The sequence below is a fragment of the Gadus macrocephalus genome, chromosome 10, assembly GCF_031168955.1.
Source record: "Gadus macrocephalus chromosome 10, ASM3116895v1".
NCBI classification, from domain to species: domain Eukaryota; kingdom Metazoa; phylum Chordata; class Actinopteri; order Gadiformes; family Gadidae; genus Gadus; species Gadus macrocephalus.
The window spans coordinates 20,973,475-20,993,428 of record NC_082391.1 but is presented as its reverse complement, the minus strand read 5'-3'; the positions used below and the strand labels follow the sequence as shown (position 1 = coordinate 20,993,428).

Here is a 19,954-nt window from a genome sequence, read left to right as displayed (position 1 = left end):
ACCAACCGTCAGCCACAGCATGAATTAAAATTTGATTAAAAGTAAAACAACGTTGATGTAATCTAAGTATTTAGAATACGGTACTCAGATCGAGTGTTGCAACATAATACGTTACCAATTACATTTTAGGGGATTTATTCTGTAGCTGAAACTAGTTGTAGCCTACTGTATAGTTGTAAGTTTACTCTATGAAAGTCTGTATGTAGACTTCATGAAAACAGTAAGAGTTGTAAGAAGTAAAATATGGAAAGCAGTGAAACTAAAATTACTTTCTTTATTAAACAAGGGTGCACAAAAAGTATGAAAATGGGATGTGAACTTGGGATGGGCAAAACGATTCTTTTCCGGGAATCAGTTCTTTCAGTTCCGTTCACTATCACGATTCGTTCGTTTGATGCGTTCGCTTGATTCGTTCGTTAAATCAGATGGTCTGTTACATCATTTGCCAGGGAATCGGTGTGTATTTGTATTACTTTATTATTAAAATAGCTTAATTTGATTTTCATATTTAATATGTTTAATGGCATATTATGCTCTAATTTTCCTTCAGGCAAGTGCTGGATCCACGCTATGATGGTGCTGACCTAAGAGTCACTCCCCCTGTATTGCTGAAGTCATCGGGGGCATGGTTGCTGATCAGCAATCAATCCTCATCCTCCTCTAGTGCGAGGGCAGGGTCAAAGGTTGCCATGACTTCCTCTATGTGGTGGTTGGGGTCCTGGAATGACGATTAACGAAAAACTGTTGATCACAGAAAGAAACTCTAATGCATAACGTGTGAGCCTTCTTCATGTCCAGTCGACATTTTAGTTTACTTTTATTTTTTTCAAGTTCTGTTGCTGTTACTTGTTTTCAGGATCCATTTTTATCTCTATTTTTATTGCACTTAAAAAGGGAACTTTGTTGAACTGTGTTTGTTCCAATTTATTTTACTACTGATATTAAAATATATTTATTTACTATATTTGTGTTATTTCTAAAAGCTAATATGACGTAGGCTATGTGTGTGTGTATGTGTATATATATATATATATATATGCATTTTTCCATGCAGTACAGTTTCTGTAGTTCTACAATGTAGTCCAATTGAAATCAATTGTTAAAAACACCTGCTAAATTACCAAATATATTAATTGAGCATACATTTTAATAACTGCAACAGAGGAACCAACAGCAATCTCCCCTTCAGGAAGCTATGCCCCAAGGTGCCATGCTGTATTCAACCTATGGGGGCAGCACAACTTCTGCGCGTCCCGTAGTGGAAGCCTTGCGTCGTCACATCCTTCCAAGTCGTTTCTATGGTAATCAGAGATGGCGTCCGGTAAGTATCTAAAATAAAAGTATTGAATGGTCTGATTTGAACCTAACCTTTTCGTAAACAAAACATTCTCAAATCTGAAACACGTACTTTCCGCTACATGGTAGTCAAGCTAACATAATAAACTTTGCTTTTTAATCCTTTTAGGGAGACCAATTGTATCCTTCAATGCAAATCACAACAGTATGTCCTTTAGTTAGCTGGTCAGACTTTATTAATGTATTAGTATTATTCAGATGGGGCTCCATTAAATACGATGCTTTCGGCAATAAATACGCCACAGTCTGATCATGTTAATATTAACTACTTGTGTTTTTTTTTATCATTAGCATGTTAAGAGACGTTCAGGATTTCAAGTTTGTATAATCAGGTGGTTAATTGATCAGGAGTTGTCATAAAATCGTATTTGCCGTTCTGTTTTAATTTTTTTGCTGCTGCTAGGTAAAATAAAGATAACTTGCATATGTATAGACAAACATGAACCCAGCGTTATCGATTTTTATATTATTTACTTTTTTTTATCAGACACTCCTACTGTTTTGACAGACGTCAGTGAGGAGCATCTTTCTCAGGGCTGCGTACAGGAAGACAATGCGGTTTGAAGCTCATGACCTTTCGGCTGTGATTCAAACACCCCAACAACTAGAAGAGCTGCTGCCCATCACGGCTGTAGGCCTACATTATTCTGTGTACAATGTGATTGTTATTCCTTAACTATCTCCAGTTATCGTCCACATCACTGCAAGTCCTCCTCTACCTCAACTGTTGGTACTTTGCAGCATACTTCCTGGCAGAGTCTCTCATGTTTGTCTACAAAGGTCAGACGTTTAACGTTCATGTAGGAATGGATGGATGGGTATTGTTTAATGGTTGTCAAATGCCATTAGGGTACACATACATCTTATTGGAAATGTTCAATTTGACCTAAGAGTTGGTGGCATAATCAACCCCAGTGCTTAAGATCTCAGCTTTAGTATGGTCTACTTATTAGTAACAACATGTGCCTATAATAAGCTTTTAGAAGTAATTATGAAATCAATAAATCTAGGGGCCTAGGTGACCGGTGCAGAAGCTTAAGTTGCAGTGTGTATGATTGAGCACCTTCCCAGTTGGTTCAGTTCAGCAAACAGTTCCCTGTTTGCTTTGCAAATGCTTGACGCAAACTAACATAGCTCGAGTTTTTATATTAATATTCCTGTCAACAAAGTGAGAGGTACTAGCAAAGTTTAGTACCTCTAGGCCAAGGCCAAGTACAAGGCCAACTTTTTTTATTTGGAGAATATATCAGTTCTAGGTTGGGTTTTAATTGATAGTTCAACCATGTACATTAAAACCTGGGGATCTAAACTGAACCTTGTGCATTTCTTAGGGCTCTTACTGCCGTATCCATCAGATAATTTGATTCTGGACGTCGTTCTGCATCTCCTGTTTCTCTGCCTAGAGAGCCTCAGGATCTTCTATGGTAGGTGTTTGGGGAGAAGAGAGGGGAGTGTAAACATACACATGTCAATGTTACGGTGCTTTCTCTTTGGCCATGATTTCTCTCTCTCTCTCTCTCTCTCTCTCTCTCTCTCTCTCTCTCTCTCTCTCTCTCTCTCTCTCTCTCTCTCTCTCTCTCTCTTCTTTCTCTGTCATAATGATTGTGTCTACTGTATGGTTGATTATCTAAATGTCTGGCTCTCAACACACTGAATTATCATAGTGACATACTGTAATGGATTATAATAAAAAAAAAAAGTATGTTTTGTATTAGTGGCATACAAAAAAATGGCATTGCTGCCACCTTGTGGGCCTAAACCGATTTTCAGTCTGCTTGAAGGATACATTAGCACATTTTCTCTGCTTACACTTAGGTTTTGTTAGGTAAGGCTTTATGACCGAATTAGCAGTCACAATTGCTGCATTTATTGTTTATAATGCGTGACTATTAGGTCATTGCTGCACCAAGAATAAACCAAAGTTAATTTCTTAGTATGAATCTACATTCTTTATAACACCGTTTTATTCTGTCCCTGTCTCTAAATCAGTTGTTAAAAACGTGCCTCCTTTCTTAGGTTGTGGGTATGAATCATTAGCCAAGATGTTATATATGGGATCTTTACAGGGCCTATTTTTTTTTATCAAAAACACCATCTAACATCCATAGCTTATAAAGCAGTAACATACCTCATTTGCGTAACAGGTGACCCCAGTGGTATCCTAACGGTAACCCACGGGTTGGGTACCTCTGTTATAAATGGTTATTGTATGGTTGTCGTCTAGGTTGGAAGGGGAATCTGTGCGAGCGATCCTTGGCCACCAGTGTGTCTCTGCTGCTCCTCCTACCCTGTCTGGCCCTCGCAGTCTACTTCCTCCTCCTCCAGACCTTCGTCCTGCGCTTGGAGTTCATTCTCACCGCCGTTCTCCTCTGCTTCTACGGCCTAGAGTTCCTTCTCGGCCTGGTCACCGTGTCTCTCTTCTCCAGGTATACAACAGAGGTGGTGAATGAGAGTTGTATTGCCGAGTAAGGGTTCAGACACAAGGAGTTTGCTGTGGTGTTTTTCTTACTGTTAGTAGTATGTGTTGGTGCTATTACTTCGAAACATCACCACTGTCAGGGTAACAACAATTAATGTGTGTGTGTGTGTGTGTGTGTGTGTGTCTGTGTGTTTCTGTTTGTGCATGTGTGTTTGTCCACCTACAGGTCTAAAATGTACTGAAACCACATCGAACACAAAGAAGGGATTCTCCTGGATTCCTAGAATGAGCCCTTCTTTTCAACGCAGATGTACAGAAATCGACCTTGATTTTGTGTAATAAAAGATTATTTTTGTATTGGTATGTAAATATCTGATCAATAGGCCTATGTATGAATAATGTATATGTTTTTACTTTTTCAAGGTTGGAAATAAACGTAAAATCTAAATACGTTTTTGTGTGGTTTTTCATTGTCATCAAAATATGGGAATTGTCAATTATTTTTTAATGTATATTTATCCGTACTTTTCAACTGTAGACTACTTTTGGAAGAATGTGGCCTACATTAGAACTACATATTCCAGAATCAACCCGTGTGTTTGTTTGAGGAAGTGCAAATGATCATTGGTCACGCAGATACAATAAGGAAAACAAGGAAATTAATGCATGATCACAATGAAACCGCGCTGCCACTACTAAAATGCAGTTGTGTGTACTGTATCTCGTTTTACTTTTAAATGCCTGTTGCAGTTTGGTCTCCTGCTTGTACTTGTACATGGGACATACAGAGACAAAATGTTTTCTTAAAGACGTTGCTATGGAGACTAAAATAGTCGGTGAGCATATTGCACATTTATTTACTGTATCATCTGGGTAGATTGACGATGGATAATATTATTTTAAAAGTAACGTCAATGGTGTCGTGTTTATATTTTGTGTAGGCCGTTTTGTACAGTTAAGTAGACCTACTTTTGTTTACGTGTGTCGATTGACAGCTTGTTAGCCTGCCCTAAATGGAGTGAAAACCATATAGGCTACTACAGGTAATTCGACTTAAATTACGATCCTCCTCACCCATCGTGGGTGAAGGTTTCTCAAGATCTCTGGGAGTCACTTTTCATCCCTATCTGATAAGAAAAAGAAGGGAATAGTTTGTTATTGATGTTGTTGGCCCATGTTGAAGGCCTATGTGACATTTGACGTTGCGCTGAAAAACGATAGGCTATAGTTCCCAGTCGTTCACACGAAAAAGGAAGTTACAGCAATACTAAACAGTTTCTCATTCATATTTTGTTACATATTTACTTTTCTTTTTGTTATTAACTATGTTTCAGGGAACTATAGGGCCCAGTTGAAAGAAGGCCACCTACCTGCCCCACAGATCTTGGGAATGTTGGTTGATGTCAAAGACCCCGATAAAAGGGTAAACCAATACGCACACACACACACACACACACACACACACACACACACAAACACCCCCCCCCCCACACACACACACACACACACACACACACACACACACACACACACACACACACACACACACACACACACACACACACACACACACACACACACACACACACATGAAGTTTAGTTTTGCTTCAGATTATTTTGATTAAATTACAGGGAAATCATGTGAAAAATCATTGCTCAGAATTACAGGACAGTAAATAATGTTTTACTAACAATATGCAGCCAATTCAACACATAAAACAAAGGTAAATACAAAGCTTTGTGTGTGTGTGTGTGTGTGTGTGTGTGTGTGTGTGTGTGTGTGTGTGTGTGTGTGTGTGTGTGTGTGTGTGTGTGTGTGTGTGTGTGTGTGTGTGTGTGTGTGTGTGTGTGTGTGGGGGGGGGGCTGTTTTTGTGTGTTTCCCCCAGGTGATTCTGTCTCGTCAGTACGGCTCTGAGGGAAGATTCACCTTCATGTCCCAAACTCCTGGAAAACACCAGATCTGTCTCCACTCCAACTCCTCCTCGTTTGCCGTGTCCCCTGAAGACATGCTGGTAGATAAACCCATGTATAGGGAACATCTAGTCTAATCCAAAGCTTACGGTCGTTGACATTACACACCACCATGAATAGCATTGTATTAACCTTTATCAATGTGGTTTAGATTTTTTCACATTGTTTAATTTTTTAATTGAAATGTTTATAAAACATCAGTTACATCATATATTCTAATATTCATTTTTCAACATACATTTTCACAGAACCTAAGTCAAGTCGGTTCATGTATTAAGGTTTCTCTACTTCAAAGCCCCCAGTCCCCTTGTTGGTTTCTGATTGGCTCTGTGTTCCGTGGCAGTGGGTGCATCTAGACATCCATGTGGAGAAGAAGAGCCTCAAGGATAGGCTGAATGAACTGCAGCACAAGATCGAAATGCTAACGGAGCAGGTTAACCAGATAAATCTGGAAATTAACTACCAAAAGGTCAGTGACTAAAATGAGACATAACCACATCAATAGAGACAACAGTTAGAGCTAGAGTGAAGGGCAAATATCCCATTGAGAGTGATTTGTCATTTATTCATTCTTCTCACAAAATGATAAGCTGTGGCCTTTAATAGAGATTTAGTGTAGAGGTTTTCTGGCTCCTCTGTCCAACGGCTTAAAGCTCTCTACATTGAGATTCTACTTGCCTTTGACTCTCTGTGGTTGGTTTATTATTAAGTATTTTAGTATATTATCACGATCAAGTTCGTTTTTTGGTCCGTGTGTGCACATTAAATTGTACAAATGAGCCAAAATTATTAAAAAATTGATTTGCTGCAAACTTTCCACACATTAGGATAAACCGTGGATGCCAACTGTATGTTGCTCTTTAATTGTATCAGTTTATAAAATGTGAAATCTTGGCTTTATTCTCACTAGTCCTTGTGCGCTGCTGTGTTTCCAGTACCGTGAGGAGCGCTTCACACAGACCAGTGAGAGCACCCTTAACAGAGTGTGGTCCTCCATCCTTTGCACCCTCATGGGCATAGTGGCCATTGCTGTCCTGAATTCGAGAACATTCAAAAGCAAGTACCTAATCACGTGCTTTCCAACCTTGTTTTTTTTACAGCGTGTATAGCCTATTGGATGTTTTTAGGGACTAATTTGCCATCCAGCCAACACAATGGTATAATCTGTCAGTATTTTAGATGTGTCGGCAAACATTAAAAACACACAGATTCAAATGAATTATTCTGAATGTATCGTACAAAACTGATTGTTAACTTATGTCTAACCCTGACCAATAATACTGTGATACATATTTGGTGGATGGTATAACAGTTTTGATGATGTGTGTGTGTGTGTGTGTGTGTGTGTGTGTGTGTGTGTGTGTGTGTGTGTGTGTGTGTGTGTGTGTGTGTGTGTGTGTGTGTGTGTGTGTGTGTGTGTGTGTGTGTGTGTGTGTGTGTGTGTGTGTGTGTGTGCCTGCGGTTATAGGTCTAAACGTCATTGAAGCCCAGGATTCTCAGACGTTTTTGAAACCAGACATTTTCATCAATCTCAAACCCAAAGAATTAATTATTCCAAAGTCTGCTTCTTCTCATGTTTCTTATATCCGATTGTAATAAATTAAATTGAGCTTTGTTATTCAATAAAGGAAATAAATGTATGTATATTTTATTTAGCCTTCATCTGTTCATCATAATTACAGTAATCTCAAACAATTGTTAAATATAGGTTGGAACACATTAATTTAGCCTGGCGAGAATTAAAATGTGCCATTGAAATATTGTGCTAAATACGGTAGGCTATAAGAATTCTTAAGCGAACTCTGATTGGACGAGGTTAAAGCGATGGGGTTACGTGGCATTGATCACTTCGCGCAGACTCAGACGACAACTCTCCCGGCAGAGCAAGATGGTGGCCATTAAGATGCAGTCGTGTGTGTTTTCAGTATTACTTTTAAGTGTATATTACAGCGCCGTTTCCGCACTGTACTTTCACATAGGGGAGACCGAGAAGAAATGCTTTATAGAGGAAATTCCAGACGAAACAATGATTATTGGTGAGTGATTACAAGTTAGATTGCGGCTTGCCCTGAGCTGGGTAGACAACTATTCGCAGATCGCATGGAAAGTAGCGTTGAATACATAACAACATGAAAGATGTTTAATCATCGCTTTGGTAAGCTTTTTGCTAGGGTACATATAGTACAACGCATCCATCAACGTAGTTATGGGGAAGTCGTGGTTGGAGAGGTGATTTAGCAGTGCCATATGTAGAGCACAAGTGTCACACAAGTATGTCCGGGTTGAGATGCAGTCCAGTTGTAGTGAGTGGAGGAGTTGAAGGTATTGAGTAAACGAATGTCACATGCATATTATTACTCGAATACGTAATTAACATGGATATTTCACACACAGCAGACTGTCAGTGTGATATGGATATATTTACTATATCATTATTGTCACGGATGAATTCAAATGGAGCAAGAACAGCATTGAGTAATCAATAATGAATGAAATCATGAATATTTATATTTATATTGCAAACATGAACTACTTTCAAGATACCCATCACTCTTTCAATGCCTGGCGTCGGTGTACACCGTCACCGTCCTTGATGTGAACCACTGCTCAGGTCATTCTCAATTGCATCTGCACCCTGCCTTTATTCACCCACTGAGGGAAGTAAAGTGAGGTGTAGACATTCATTAAGCTGACACTTTTTTCCAAAGCGACTTGCATACAATATGTCTATTAAATTATGAAGGCACAACCCAGAAAATGCAAGAATCATGCGAGTACATCCAAAGAATAAAATAAGCAAACTGCTTTGCTTAAGTGTGTTTTTGGTTTGCCTAGCAGCATCCCCAAGTCTCTTCTGACCGTGTGTGTGTGTGTGTGTGTGTGTGTGTGTGTGTGTGTGTGTGTGTGTGTGTGTGTGTGTGTGTGTGCAGGAAACTACAGAACCCAGCTGTATGACAAGCAGAAGGAGGAGTACCTGCCTGCCACTCAGGGCCTGGGGATGTTCGTGGAGGTCAAAGACCCCGATGAGAAGGTACTCCACCACAGTCCACACACAGCTGAAGCAGTCTATATCGCAAACAGACATCAGGGACATGCAGAAAACACAATGAAATGCAGCAGATCCCAGAGTCGATAAATAGTGATTTTTTTAGCAATCGAAGGAGCCGTTAAAAGTATCCAATTGCTTCTACCCTAAAGTGATATCACCCTGGGGAGGAAAGCTGGGGGAAGAAATCATGGCATTGTGATGTTTTGTGTGGAAATATTGTATAGGTACATGGGACCCGAAGTATCAGTTTTCCTGATGACTTTAAATTGAGCTACTTTTGATGTATGGAACACTTCACTGTTATGTGTGTCTTTTATTGCAAACACAAGTTAAGCTTTCTGGTACTAGATCAATCAAATCAATTGCCCGTTAGTCCACCATATGCTGTTTTCTTCTGGTTAGGTTAGAGGTCCTGATTGGTAGGAATTTGGTCAAGACGAAGCTGTAGAAACTGAATGTGCTTACTGAAATCAGAAAACTGCCTACATTGGAGTGTCTGTCTACCAAGATGTATGATGGAAAGATCAGCCTACCAGCAAGCAGATTCCACTAGGTAGGCTGGTAGGCCATTCTATTCATCATACATCTGGGTGGACCGACACTCGCTAGTAGGGTCGGTTTTTGAAATGGCTTGTATTGACTGATCCCTATCACACACCTGTGGTTCAAACGTGAGCCCTGTTATCGCTGGTAGCCAGGGTAGTACATGTGTGTTTGTGTGTGTGTGTGTCCCAGGTGATCCTGTCGCGTCAGTACGGCTCCGAGGGACGCTTCACCTTCACGTCGCACACTCCTGGAGAGCACCAGATCTGCCTGCACTCCAACTCCTCCAAGTTCGCCCTGTTTGCAGGAGGCATGCTGGTAGGTACCGGGTTGTATTCTAGTGGTAAGGACGTTTGACTGGTCTGCACTGGAAGTCTATGGGTTCCAACCCCAATGACCGGGGTCTGAAGCCTGTAGTTAACCTTGAGAAAGCTGCATCCCTTTCATTATTTTAAATGTTCTTTCAGCTTGGAGAAAAGTTTATTTCTCCTACAAATTTTCAATCTACTCAAAATGATCCGATAATATTTTTCGAACTTTATCCAGGTTACAGTTTTTTTTAACAAGCAATCTGGGTACTCTGCTTTAAAGTCCCACCCTCTAGCTTTCCTTTGATTGGCTCTCGCTCTGTGTTCTGTGTACAGCGGGTGCATCTCGACATCCAGGTGGGCGAACACACCAACAACTACGCTGAGATCGCTGCCAAGGACAAGCTGACGGAACTGCAGCTCCGCGTCCGACAGCTGGTAGAGCAGGTGGATCAGATCCAGAAGGAGCAGAACTACCAAAGGGTCAGTATATGGGGGTGTGGGTGGGGGGGGGGGGGTTGTCTTAAATTCGAAATGTTTGAGGGACTCTATATATATAATATCTTGAGCTTTTATCTGTGTGCATGCTATCGTCGATTTGAGCGACGATATGACCTGATTTTGTTGGCGGTTCGATTAATTCTTTATTCTGTGTGCTACGTCGAGTGAGGCAAATTATGAGACCACGAGCACAAATACAGAATAGTTCTTCCATGACCCAATCGGAGTGGTAGGAGTGGAGATGCAATAACAGGCGCGCACCGAGGGGATTGACGTCATGTTGCGTCTGTGTTCCAGTACCGGGAGGAGCGCTTCAGGCAGACGAGTGAGAGTACCAACCAGCGGGTGCTGTGGTGGTCCATCGTCCAGACCCTCATCCTGGTGGCCATCGGCTTCTGGCAGATGAGGCATCTCAAGAGCTTCTTCGAGGCCAAGAAGCTGGTGTAAATGCTCTGGTCCTGGGGACAGCGGTGGCTGTGAAGTTGTTTATGATCCTGAACATGTGTGTGGGGGTGTGTGTGTGTGTGTGTGTGTGTGTGCGCGCTTTTTTGTTAAGTGGGTGAAGTGAACGATTTCAGTACTGATGGCCTCCCACCCCCCCCCCCCTCTGAACCACACACACACACACACACACACACACACACACACACACACACACACACACACACACACTCGGATGCTGGAGATGAAGGGTGAATAGTTGGCAACTACACGGACAAATCCATCTCTGCGGTTTGGTTGGCTTTAGGGGGTCTTGTCATAGACTACGTTGTCTTTGTTTTTGTTTTCCTTACCGTCCTGACTGTTAAGATGTCCCTCATGTTTTTGACCAACCGGGTAGAGGCTTTTCTTTATTTATTTAACTATTTTTATCAACCCGCAGCCCTTAAAATAATGCTCTGCTGTCTTGGATTTGGACAATCTAAATTCCACATATAAAATTTTTTTCTGGATGGGCACAAACCCCAGCTTGTGCATTACATATTTCTTTTTTCTTCTTTTTGACACAAACTATAATTTTTCAACACTGGGTTTTAAAGCCAACCGACCTACCAGGGTACTCTACCCATTTAAAACACATTAAGCATTCATTTGTTTTTCTTTTCCACTACTCTTTTCGTAGTTGATTACATGTCCTGTTACTGGCCAATAGAGATCCCCCATGCTCTGGAGGGAAGACATGGAGCCGGGTTGGTCCCCGTCAGGTGGGAGTCTTTGGCAAATGCAATTGGTTTCCCCAATAATAGCTACAGAAACATGGGTGCAATTTGTATCTACTGCAACTGTTTCTGGTGTTCACTGATCGTAGTTCAGAATTATATTACTGATATTGCTATCGCACAGAACATTCTGTATTGAAGAGGTGGGGGGAAATGCAGATCATAATACCTACGGGTATTTGATCTAACCTGAAATGGGTTTTATTTGTTTTATCCTTCATTTATTAATTTGGTAAATTAGGAAACTCCAGTGTGAGTGTTTTCAGCACTGCGGTCAGGAACCTATTAAAACATCTTCCAACTGTCACTTGAAGCTGAATTTCCACTGACTTTGTGTTGGACTGCATATGCCGGTTGCATTTATTGAATAAACCCATCTCGCTGAAAGACCACCTGATGATGAGGATAAATATTTTTAAGTTGTATGTTATGTCAGCCTTGCGTTATCTGGCCATAATTGAATGTGTGTTTCTAACTGTCTAGGCGTGGGCTTTCCTGGGTTCTTGGAATCATCTAAACTATCCTAGATTAATTTACTGATCAGAATGTTGTTTTTTTTATTCATGAGTCTACTAATAAAAAACAAAGTTAATTAAATGTGTCCGCAGTGTGGTCTAGGCACACATGGTTGCGTGTTTGTTCAGCCTGTGGCTTGATGAAATCTAAACGGTGGTCTTTTTAACTTGAATCCTGCTACTAAATAGACAAAAGCAATAGGGTTTGTTATGAAAAATTACAATTATTCCACAGAATAGTTAATAGTATCATCAGAACGAACAGATCGAATTCACATTCTGCAGCGCTCTTTGGGGTGCTCGATACATTGCCCAGTGGTTGGATGCCTTGCTCCACAGCCCTCACCCCCTAACAGAAACCTGTGGGTCTGAGGAGAATGCCGTCATCGTTCAAGACTATACACTTTAGGATGTCTGAAGCCATTTTGAAGGCTTATTGGCTCATCATTTCGATTTGGTATTTCTAGTATAAAACAAGAAGTTATATGAAACCTTTACATTTTATACGACCAGACATACAATCTTTTTATACTATTAATATTGAACTTGTGTTATACCAGAGACCATGTTTTATTTGTTTAACAGATATTTGTATTTAGAAGATACCATCATAAACCATAGTGGTCCAAAACTTAAGCTGTGGCTAAAGCATATTAGAATGTACAAATGGATAATTATTTTGTTTATGTGATTGCCCTCCAGCCTCGGGGCAGAAGTGTTTTTGTCACAGAGCTTTCAACTTCGATTGAAAATAAAGAGATGATATATTAAGGTGAGACTCATGTGATCATGCAGTACTTATTACTTATATTGTATTTTATAATTCATTCTGAATGTACCGGTATTTCCGCCTATAATGGCTGTTGAACTGAGAGTAGGAACCTTTATTTAGTCGACCTGTTCGATCGGGAATGATTAAACGAGCGTACCTTAATACTTATATGGCTTTAACACGACTGCGAATATCCTCAAAATATATATATTTTTTCAGGACTGTCGATTTTTCTAAATGAAAAACTTAAAATAAACCATCTCAAAGCGTTGTCTTGGAGGGAAGCGACGCTATGTGGTCCGTCTAGCGTCCATCTAGCAGCGCTATGCTACGTGTACAGTATCGGCTGAGTGACGCCAGAGAGCAAACACACAAGCTGTAGAAGATGGAAAGGACTACAAGGGTGTCCACATTTGTTTTGAGTTCCTCTAAATCGCACACGGATACATTTTTTCGTCTGCAACGACATGATTGTCACGAACGATGCTTGTTTTGCAAACCGCTTTTTTAATTGTCCGAAAGAGAGTCTCTACTTAACCGAAATTATCAAGATGAGAGACTGACATTATGTGTATTGGGTCGGGCTGACCGAACCTCCAGTACTAGAACCAATTTCTGAGGAATACCCTGAACTAAGCTAAGTTTGAGTTTGAAAATGATGTATTCATCGAGGAGGAAGCCTGTTCTCTACTTCAAAGAGGAAAGAAGGTAAGAACTTCGTTTTTTGTCTAGGTTTCCTGAAAAATATATGTAGATCTGCTTAATGTATTGCTTAACCGAACCTATCGTTATTCGTATGTATTGAATGTACTATGGTTTTCATGAGACTACATTACTTAAAACCATCCACATAACGCCTTCCTCGACCACACAAGAAATGAGATCCCCAGACAGCCTCTTCCAGAGAAGAATTGGCTCTCTGAGTGAGTAAACCGCGTGTTTCTGTGGCTGTGAATGGACCTCTCAGTTCATTGTACAAGGAACTGCTGAGTTTGCAGTGACTTACTGACTGGCATGGAAGTGCTATACGAAATCCAGTTGAGTGACTCTTGCAGCTAGTTACACAGTAGTAGACAGAAATATGACCTCTTTATGCCAGGATTGGCTATGTGCTTGCTGATAAATTCCTCAGCCCAGAGGCATATGAGAGACTAATATTTAGTTACGTAGTCTGCAACTTGTACTCACTAGCCTAAGCCCAAATTACTTGTTTTGTGTCAAGGCAATTATTTACTTTTGCTGCATGCAAATGTGACATTATTTTAACAAACACGCATTTGAATCTAACATAATCGTTTATGGCCTAGTTTCTTGGGGAAACTTTTTGCATATCTATTTTATTAAATAATATTATTTTCTTGAATGCTTTTAACTGAACCATTGTACCTGTATTGGTGAATACTCATAACTCAACGTCCTTAAATCTCCTTACATAAAATCTGTTGATCTGATATTGTTGGTACAATATATAAAATTTGCATTTTGGAAGAACTTGGATCAAACACTGCTAACTGCATTATTGACACAACAACCGTTAAAGATATCGGACTCAACAACCGTTAAAGATATCTGACTCTCCCCAAACAGTTTTTATGAAATAAGTAGTATTTAAAGGTCCCCCTGTTTGTTTTTTCCCCAAGGTTCCTCTCTGGGAAGTTTACGGTCTACAAACTGTTTGGGCTCTGCATGGTCTTAGGGCTCGTCTCCCTCATCCTGCTCCAGCTCAGCTGCTCAGGGGACATGTCCTACATCAGCAGTGGCGCGATGGCCGTCGCTCGCTCCTCCCATCAGCAGCAGCCCTGTCCGCCGGAGACCCAGGGGGCCGCCGCTGCCTCTGTGGATGACCCCAGCTGGGGACCTCACAAGCTGGCCCTGATCATCCCCTTCAGAGAGCGCTTTGAGGAGCTGCTGGTCTTCGTTCCCTTCATGCACGCCTTTCTCAACAAGAAGAAGATCCGTCATCGCATCTTCGTGATCAACCAGGTGGACCACTACAGGTGAGCTCGTGTGTATTGGTGATTCACCTCCATCGAAGCCTGCCCAGCTGAGCTTGTGTGTTCTCCTGTGCTCGCAACCATACTCAACCTCGACTGTAAAAAAACAAAAACAGTCATATAGTCATACATGCTGTCTTCACCCTTTGGCAATGCATTTTTACAATCGTCTTACCCGACTCGTTTTACAGTCACTGATATAAATATGAAGTCCCTTTTGTCTGGTTCTATTTTGGCATCAAATATACTTTTCCATCTACACACCGTTACAAAGTCCTCATATTTGGAAAAAGGTGAAGTAACGCATCACAGCCTCCTGTGAAGGCAGCCAAGTATAAATCCGACTCAGTGGATTGACGGTGAGTTCTGTCAACGCATCTAAAGCTTGTCCGACTTTTCTCAGGTTCAACCGTGCATCCCTGATCAACGTGGGCTACACGGAGAGCGGTAACGACACAGACTACCTGGCCATGCACGACGTGGACCTGCTGCCGCTCAACCCGGCCCTGGACTACGGCTTCCCCGAGGAGGGCCCCTTCCACGTGGCCTCCCCGGAGCTCCACCCGCTCTATCACTACAAAACCTACGTGGGGGGCATTCTGCTGCTCACCAAGAAGCACTACAACATGGTGAGAATTAGGAATGCACAGAAATGTAAATTCTTGGCCGAAACCGAATATACTGAAACAGTTGGCCGAAAGCCGAAACCCAATACCGAATGTGGCTTTTGCTGTTTTTCATTTGTTTTGCTTTAATTTTTCACCATTGCATAAATCAAACAATTAAATGTCCTTTATAAACTTTTTTGACTTGCTTTTAAAAATAAATTACAAATTTGATACAAAATATTTATTTAATACTGAACGTTTTCTAACATTCCAGCAGACCTTATTGCAAGATTTTAAGAACAATGTACCTTTTAAATAAATGAGTAAAACAATTATTATTATTATTTTTTAATCAAAAATAAATATGTTCGGTGTATTATTTTCGGCCTCTTTACTCCATCGGCCGTAACCGAAAATTATGATTTGGGCCATTTTCGGCCGAACATTTTCGGTGGCCGAATATTCGGTGCATCCCCAGTAAGAATGTTAAGCAAGTTACTGTGATAACATGCTACTGCTAGAACGTGGTCACACGAGCGCCATCAAAGCGTAACGCGTATTCTGTTCCCCTAGTGTAACGGCATGTCGAACCGCTTCTGGGGATGGGGGAGAGAGGATGACGAGTTCTACCGAAGACTGAGGAAGGCTGGGTTGCAGGTAAAACCCCTTTTTGATTTTATTGGTTTGAATGAAGCCACGCATTGATGGTTATTTAACTATATGCTCATCCAATCATTCGTATTCAAATGAAGATATTTTATCTCATCAGTCATAAATCCCACCTGCCGTCTTATGATGCATGTTCTTCCCTCTCTTCTGTACCTGACTTTCCTTTCTCTCTTCAAATGCATTTAAAATCCTGATCAAATAAATGTGAAGTAGTAAAAAAAACAAAATAAAATTAAGAATTGGTTTTCAAATGGTTTTGTCTGTCCCTGGTCAGTTGTTCAGGCCCAGCGGAATCACAACAGCCTACAAGACCTTCAGACACATCCATGATCCGGCCTGGAGGAAGAGAGACCAGAAGCGGATCGCCTCGCAGAAACAGGTGCCCCTCTTCATAGCAGCGGCCTGCTGCCCCATCTTTACACCTGGAAATCCTGCTTCAACCCACTTCATGTCTCAATCTGCCCATAACATCAAGTCTGCACATTGCACCACACTCCCGAGGGATTAGTGGGGATTTATGAGGCCGAGCCAGGGGCGAGTATTCTCAAGCTTTCACTATTACTTCTGTAATAGTGTGACGTGCAGTGGGCGTTGCTGAAATGCAGAAGTCGCGGGGGGGGGGGTCAAGTTGACCCCCCCCCCCCCGCCCCCGCGACTTCTGCATTTCAGCAACGTTGATATTGACACTGTCAAATAAATACTGTCAAATATTGACACTGTCAAATATTGACACTGTCAATATCACCGTTCATATTATTATTACATTATAAATTTGCCATTTTATTTTCTCATTTTTTCGTAAAAACGTATCAAGGGGGTCGTCAATATCACCGTTTCGTGTAATGACGGATGCAGCCAGTCCCTTCTACTACTTTCAGTTGTTTTTCACACACGTAACCAATACATTTTTCAACCGAGAGACATACGGACATACGCTTACCACTTTGCCATCCATACAGTACATTCGGATTGCATGATAGGAATAGATCAATTCTGTTTAGAACTCTAATCGGATCAGAAGTGTCCATGTAAGCGCAGCTAGACACACACACACACACACACACACACACACACACACACACACACACACACACACACACACACACACACACACACACACACACACACACACACACACACACACACACACACACACACACACACACACACACACACACACAACTTTCTATGAACAATGCAGCTTGCATTACAAAAAAAATAGGGTTCAGTTTTCTTTTCTTTCTTTTCTTTTCTTTTAGAAGGACTTCTTGTGTCTGGCTGTGAGTTTACGTGCATTCTATGCGTAGGCTGAATCGCAATCGTGTCAAGACAAATCCGATTGGCCAATACGCACGGAAGATAAATTAAATAATTAAAAAATTGCTAAAATCCTCCCTCTGGTGAACTAGATGCAGATTATTAATTATCTGCATCGAGACGGAATCGTTCTAGAGAGAATTGTGATTAATCGAAGAATAGATTATTTTGCCCACCCCTATTACTCGTTAATTTCATTAATTAAGGCCGCCACCAGGGGGCGCCCCCAACGCTTTTGCCGCCCTCAACACACACACACACACACACACACACACACACACACACACACACACACACACACACACACACACACACACACACACACACACACACACACACACACACACACACACACACACACACACACACACACACACACACACACACACACACACCTCTCCTCTCCTAGCAGTGACTGAATACGGCAAGGCAAAAAAAATTGAAATTTATGTTACTAATCGGCTAAATTAATACAGCTCTTTCAATACAGATTCATGTCTCCACCGGTTAAGTATTTCTTTAATCATTATACAAAACAGAACGTTTTAGAAAGCTGCTGAACTTGGTTTTGCAGAAATGAAAAGTATGAGAATAATAAGGGGTATTTTAACATACAGGCATGTAACCCTATTCCTGTAGCACCTCCAAATGCAATTATTAACCCTAAAAAAAGCATGATATTGGATCTTTAAAATGTCACTAAAGGATGTGACTTGTCCCAATGTTGGGAAACACCTGTCGGTGCGTCTCTTGTGTCGTTCTCTCTCACTGTCTCTCCCCCTCCTCCCTCTGCTCCCTCTACCCCCCCCCAGGAGCAGTTTAAGGTGGACCCCGAGGGGGGGCTGACCAACCTGCTGTACCAGGTGGACTCCAGACAGGAGGTGACCATCAGTGGAGCCCCCTGCACCATCGTCAACACCAAGCTGGATTGCGACCAGAACCTCACACCCTGGTGCCTCATGGCCTAGAAAGAACCTAGTCAGAACCACCTAGAACAACCCCCCCCACCCACACACACACACCCAGCAGAACATGGAGGACAGAGTAGACCCACAACAAGCTTGTTGCGGCCTGCTAAAAAGTCAATGTTTTTCATTTATCGGTCCTTCAAATGCGGTCCTTCAGCAGTGGGTCTGGACTACAGCAGCACTGGCTTCCAGCAACAGTTCCTCTTGTATGTGGGTCTGCACTGTTGGAAGGAGTGTTTCTCAGGGCAGGGGGGGGGTTTGTAGCCTCTGCCTACAAACTTCCAGGACCATCTCGCACAGCCCATGGGAGCAGTGCCGGAACACTCCCCTGTGCTTTAAACAAACTCCCTCGTCTGCAGAACAGGGCTCGATCATTTGCGGGGAAAAGTCCTGCATTCACCCAACGCTAGACGACTAGACTGGAGTATTCTTGAAACGCAAACAGAACTGTTGGGTTTGGTTGGATGTGCACCAAAGATGGACCTCTCGGTACCCTGGTTACGGTCGTTCCAAGGCGTTTCTCTGAAAACCCAGAGTCTTCCCAGGACCTGAACTATGCTGACCCAACCATGCAGCATCTCGAATCGGCCCGGACGCCAGAACCATGATAGACTGGCTGTTGGCATGGTACCTTTTACGAGCAGAACCAAACCGAACGGGGAGGATGTGATCAGCACTGCTGCGTGCCTCAGGTGTGCTCGCACATGACATGCTTTATACGGTTTTGCTGTTTCATTTTTTATTTTGTTAGTTAGTGCAAATGCATGCCAGATCTCGGGCAAGTCATCTGACATTTGACCTGCCATGAAGCCAGCATGTTGACGGATATCTAAACGGACACAAACAGGAGAACACGCTGCGGTTTGTACTTTTACTTGTAAATATGCCGAGCCTAAATGTAACCCATTTGTCGGTTGATTTTGTTCATCACCATACAGTATTCCAGACATCAGGCCAGACAACTCTGTGTTTTTGCATAGTGTATTTCATAAAGTTTGTCGCTGACGACTTCTGATGGATAACTCTGAGCCTTGAGGCCTCATTATCAATGAAAAAATACTTAATACAGGGAGACTTAAAAGAACATGCAAGCTGACAACTGTCTTCTCCAGCTTTCTTCTGTGCGTCAGTTTGTCCCACAGCGTTTTTTTTACGGTTCCCTGCTGGAACAACCTGTCTTGAGCTGCCTGGTGTGACGTGGTTCAAACCACCACCATCTGCCTTGTATTCGGCGCATGTACGACAGAACATTAGGGTTTAGGTTAAAGCAAAACATTTGGTATTTAATGTGTTGTTGAATAACTGGTGATTTGAATGGTTATGTTAATACTAAGGGTACTACAGGATAGAAACGGGAAGCTGATGGTGCTAAAGTGCAAGTGATGGGTACGCTATTGGGAAGGTAAGATGGAATACTGGAATGTATTTATAAAATACTTCAGAGTCCACTCATGTTGTTTTATCTATTTGTGTGTGTGTGTGTGTGTGTGTGTGTGTGTGTGTGTGTGTGTGTGTGTGTGTGTGTGTGTGTGTGTGTGTGTGTGTGTGTGTGTGTGTGAACAATCGGGCTCCAGTTTTTAAATACCATAATTTACAGAAGGCTCCACCAACTTCTTACACTTGGCAACAGTAAAATGCTAAGTGATGTCGGCGTTGGCGGTCTTAACCAATGAATTGTTTTACTTTGAATTGAGTTATAAAACAGCCGTAAACGAGTGACTGCTGGGTCCACAACATAGCTTA

The 19,954-nt window shown here is 41.8% G+C and overlaps 4 protein-coding genes across 6 annotated transcripts; all 4 read left to right on the top strand.

Moving 5' to 3' along the window:
• Positions 1–3: 3 nt before the first annotated feature.
• On the top strand, positions 4–4,225 carry tmem216 (transmembrane protein 216). Of its 2 annotated transcripts, XM_060063190.1 has the most exons (6): positions 4–41; positions 1,190–1,321; positions 2,043–2,136; positions 2,688–2,780; positions 3,581–3,782; positions 4,002–4,225. In XM_060063190.1, exons 2-6 carry the CDS (start codon positions 1,196–1,198, stop codon positions 4,015–4,017), a joined length of 531 nt encoding a protein of 176 aa, XP_059919173.1. In that variant the 5' UTR covers positions 4–41; positions 1,190–1,195; the 3' UTR covers positions 4,018–4,225. The 2 variants fall into 2 exon arrangements, with proteins under 2 accessions (XP_059919173.1, XP_059919174.1); XM_060063191.1 differs by lacking the exons at positions 4–41; positions 1,190–1,321 and adding an exon at positions 1,328–1,476.
• A 173-nt stretch (positions 4,226–4,398) lies between these two features.
• On the top strand, positions 4,399–7,398 carry LOC132466138 (transmembrane emp24 domain-containing protein 9-like). Its single transcript, XM_060063186.1, has 6 exons — positions 4,399–4,611; positions 5,110–5,198; positions 5,663–5,788; positions 6,091–6,216; positions 6,683–6,803; positions 7,216–7,398. Exons 1-6 carry the CDS (start codon positions 4,476–4,478, stop codon positions 7,341–7,343), a joined length of 726 nt encoding a protein of 241 aa, XP_059919169.1. The 5' UTR covers positions 4,399–4,475; the 3' UTR covers positions 7,344–7,398.
• A 201-nt stretch (positions 7,399–7,599) lies between these two features.
• Positions 7,600–11,965, top strand: LOC132466139 (transmembrane emp24 domain-containing protein 9-like). The gene is made up of 5 exons (XM_060063187.1): positions 7,600–7,783; positions 8,678–8,778; positions 9,532–9,657; positions 9,984–10,130; positions 10,446–11,965. The coding sequence occupies exons 1-5, from the start codon at positions 7,636–7,638 to the stop codon at positions 10,593–10,595; spliced, it is 672 nt and encodes a 223-aa protein (XP_059919170.1). The 5' UTR covers positions 7,600–7,635; the 3' UTR covers positions 10,596–11,965.
• A 156-nt stretch (positions 11,966–12,121) lies between these two features.
• Positions 12,122–19,659, top strand: b4galt7 (xylosylprotein beta 1,4-galactosyltransferase, polypeptide 7 (galactosyltransferase I)). 2 transcript variants are annotated; one of them, XM_060063183.1, is made up of 7 exons: positions 12,122–13,363; positions 13,531–13,578; positions 14,296–14,652; positions 15,053–15,278; positions 15,831–15,914; positions 16,201–16,305; positions 18,056–19,659. In XM_060063183.1, exons 1-7 carry the CDS (start codon positions 13,311–13,313, stop codon positions 18,209–18,211), a joined length of 1,029 nt encoding a protein of 342 aa, XP_059919166.1. In that variant the 5' UTR covers positions 12,122–13,310; the 3' UTR covers positions 18,212–19,659. The 2 variants fall into 2 exon arrangements, with proteins under 2 accessions (XP_059919166.1, XP_059919168.1); XM_060063185.1 differs by lacking the exon at positions 13,531–13,578 and having other exon boundaries at positions 12,763–13,363.
• Positions 19,660–19,954: the final 295 nt, after the last annotated feature.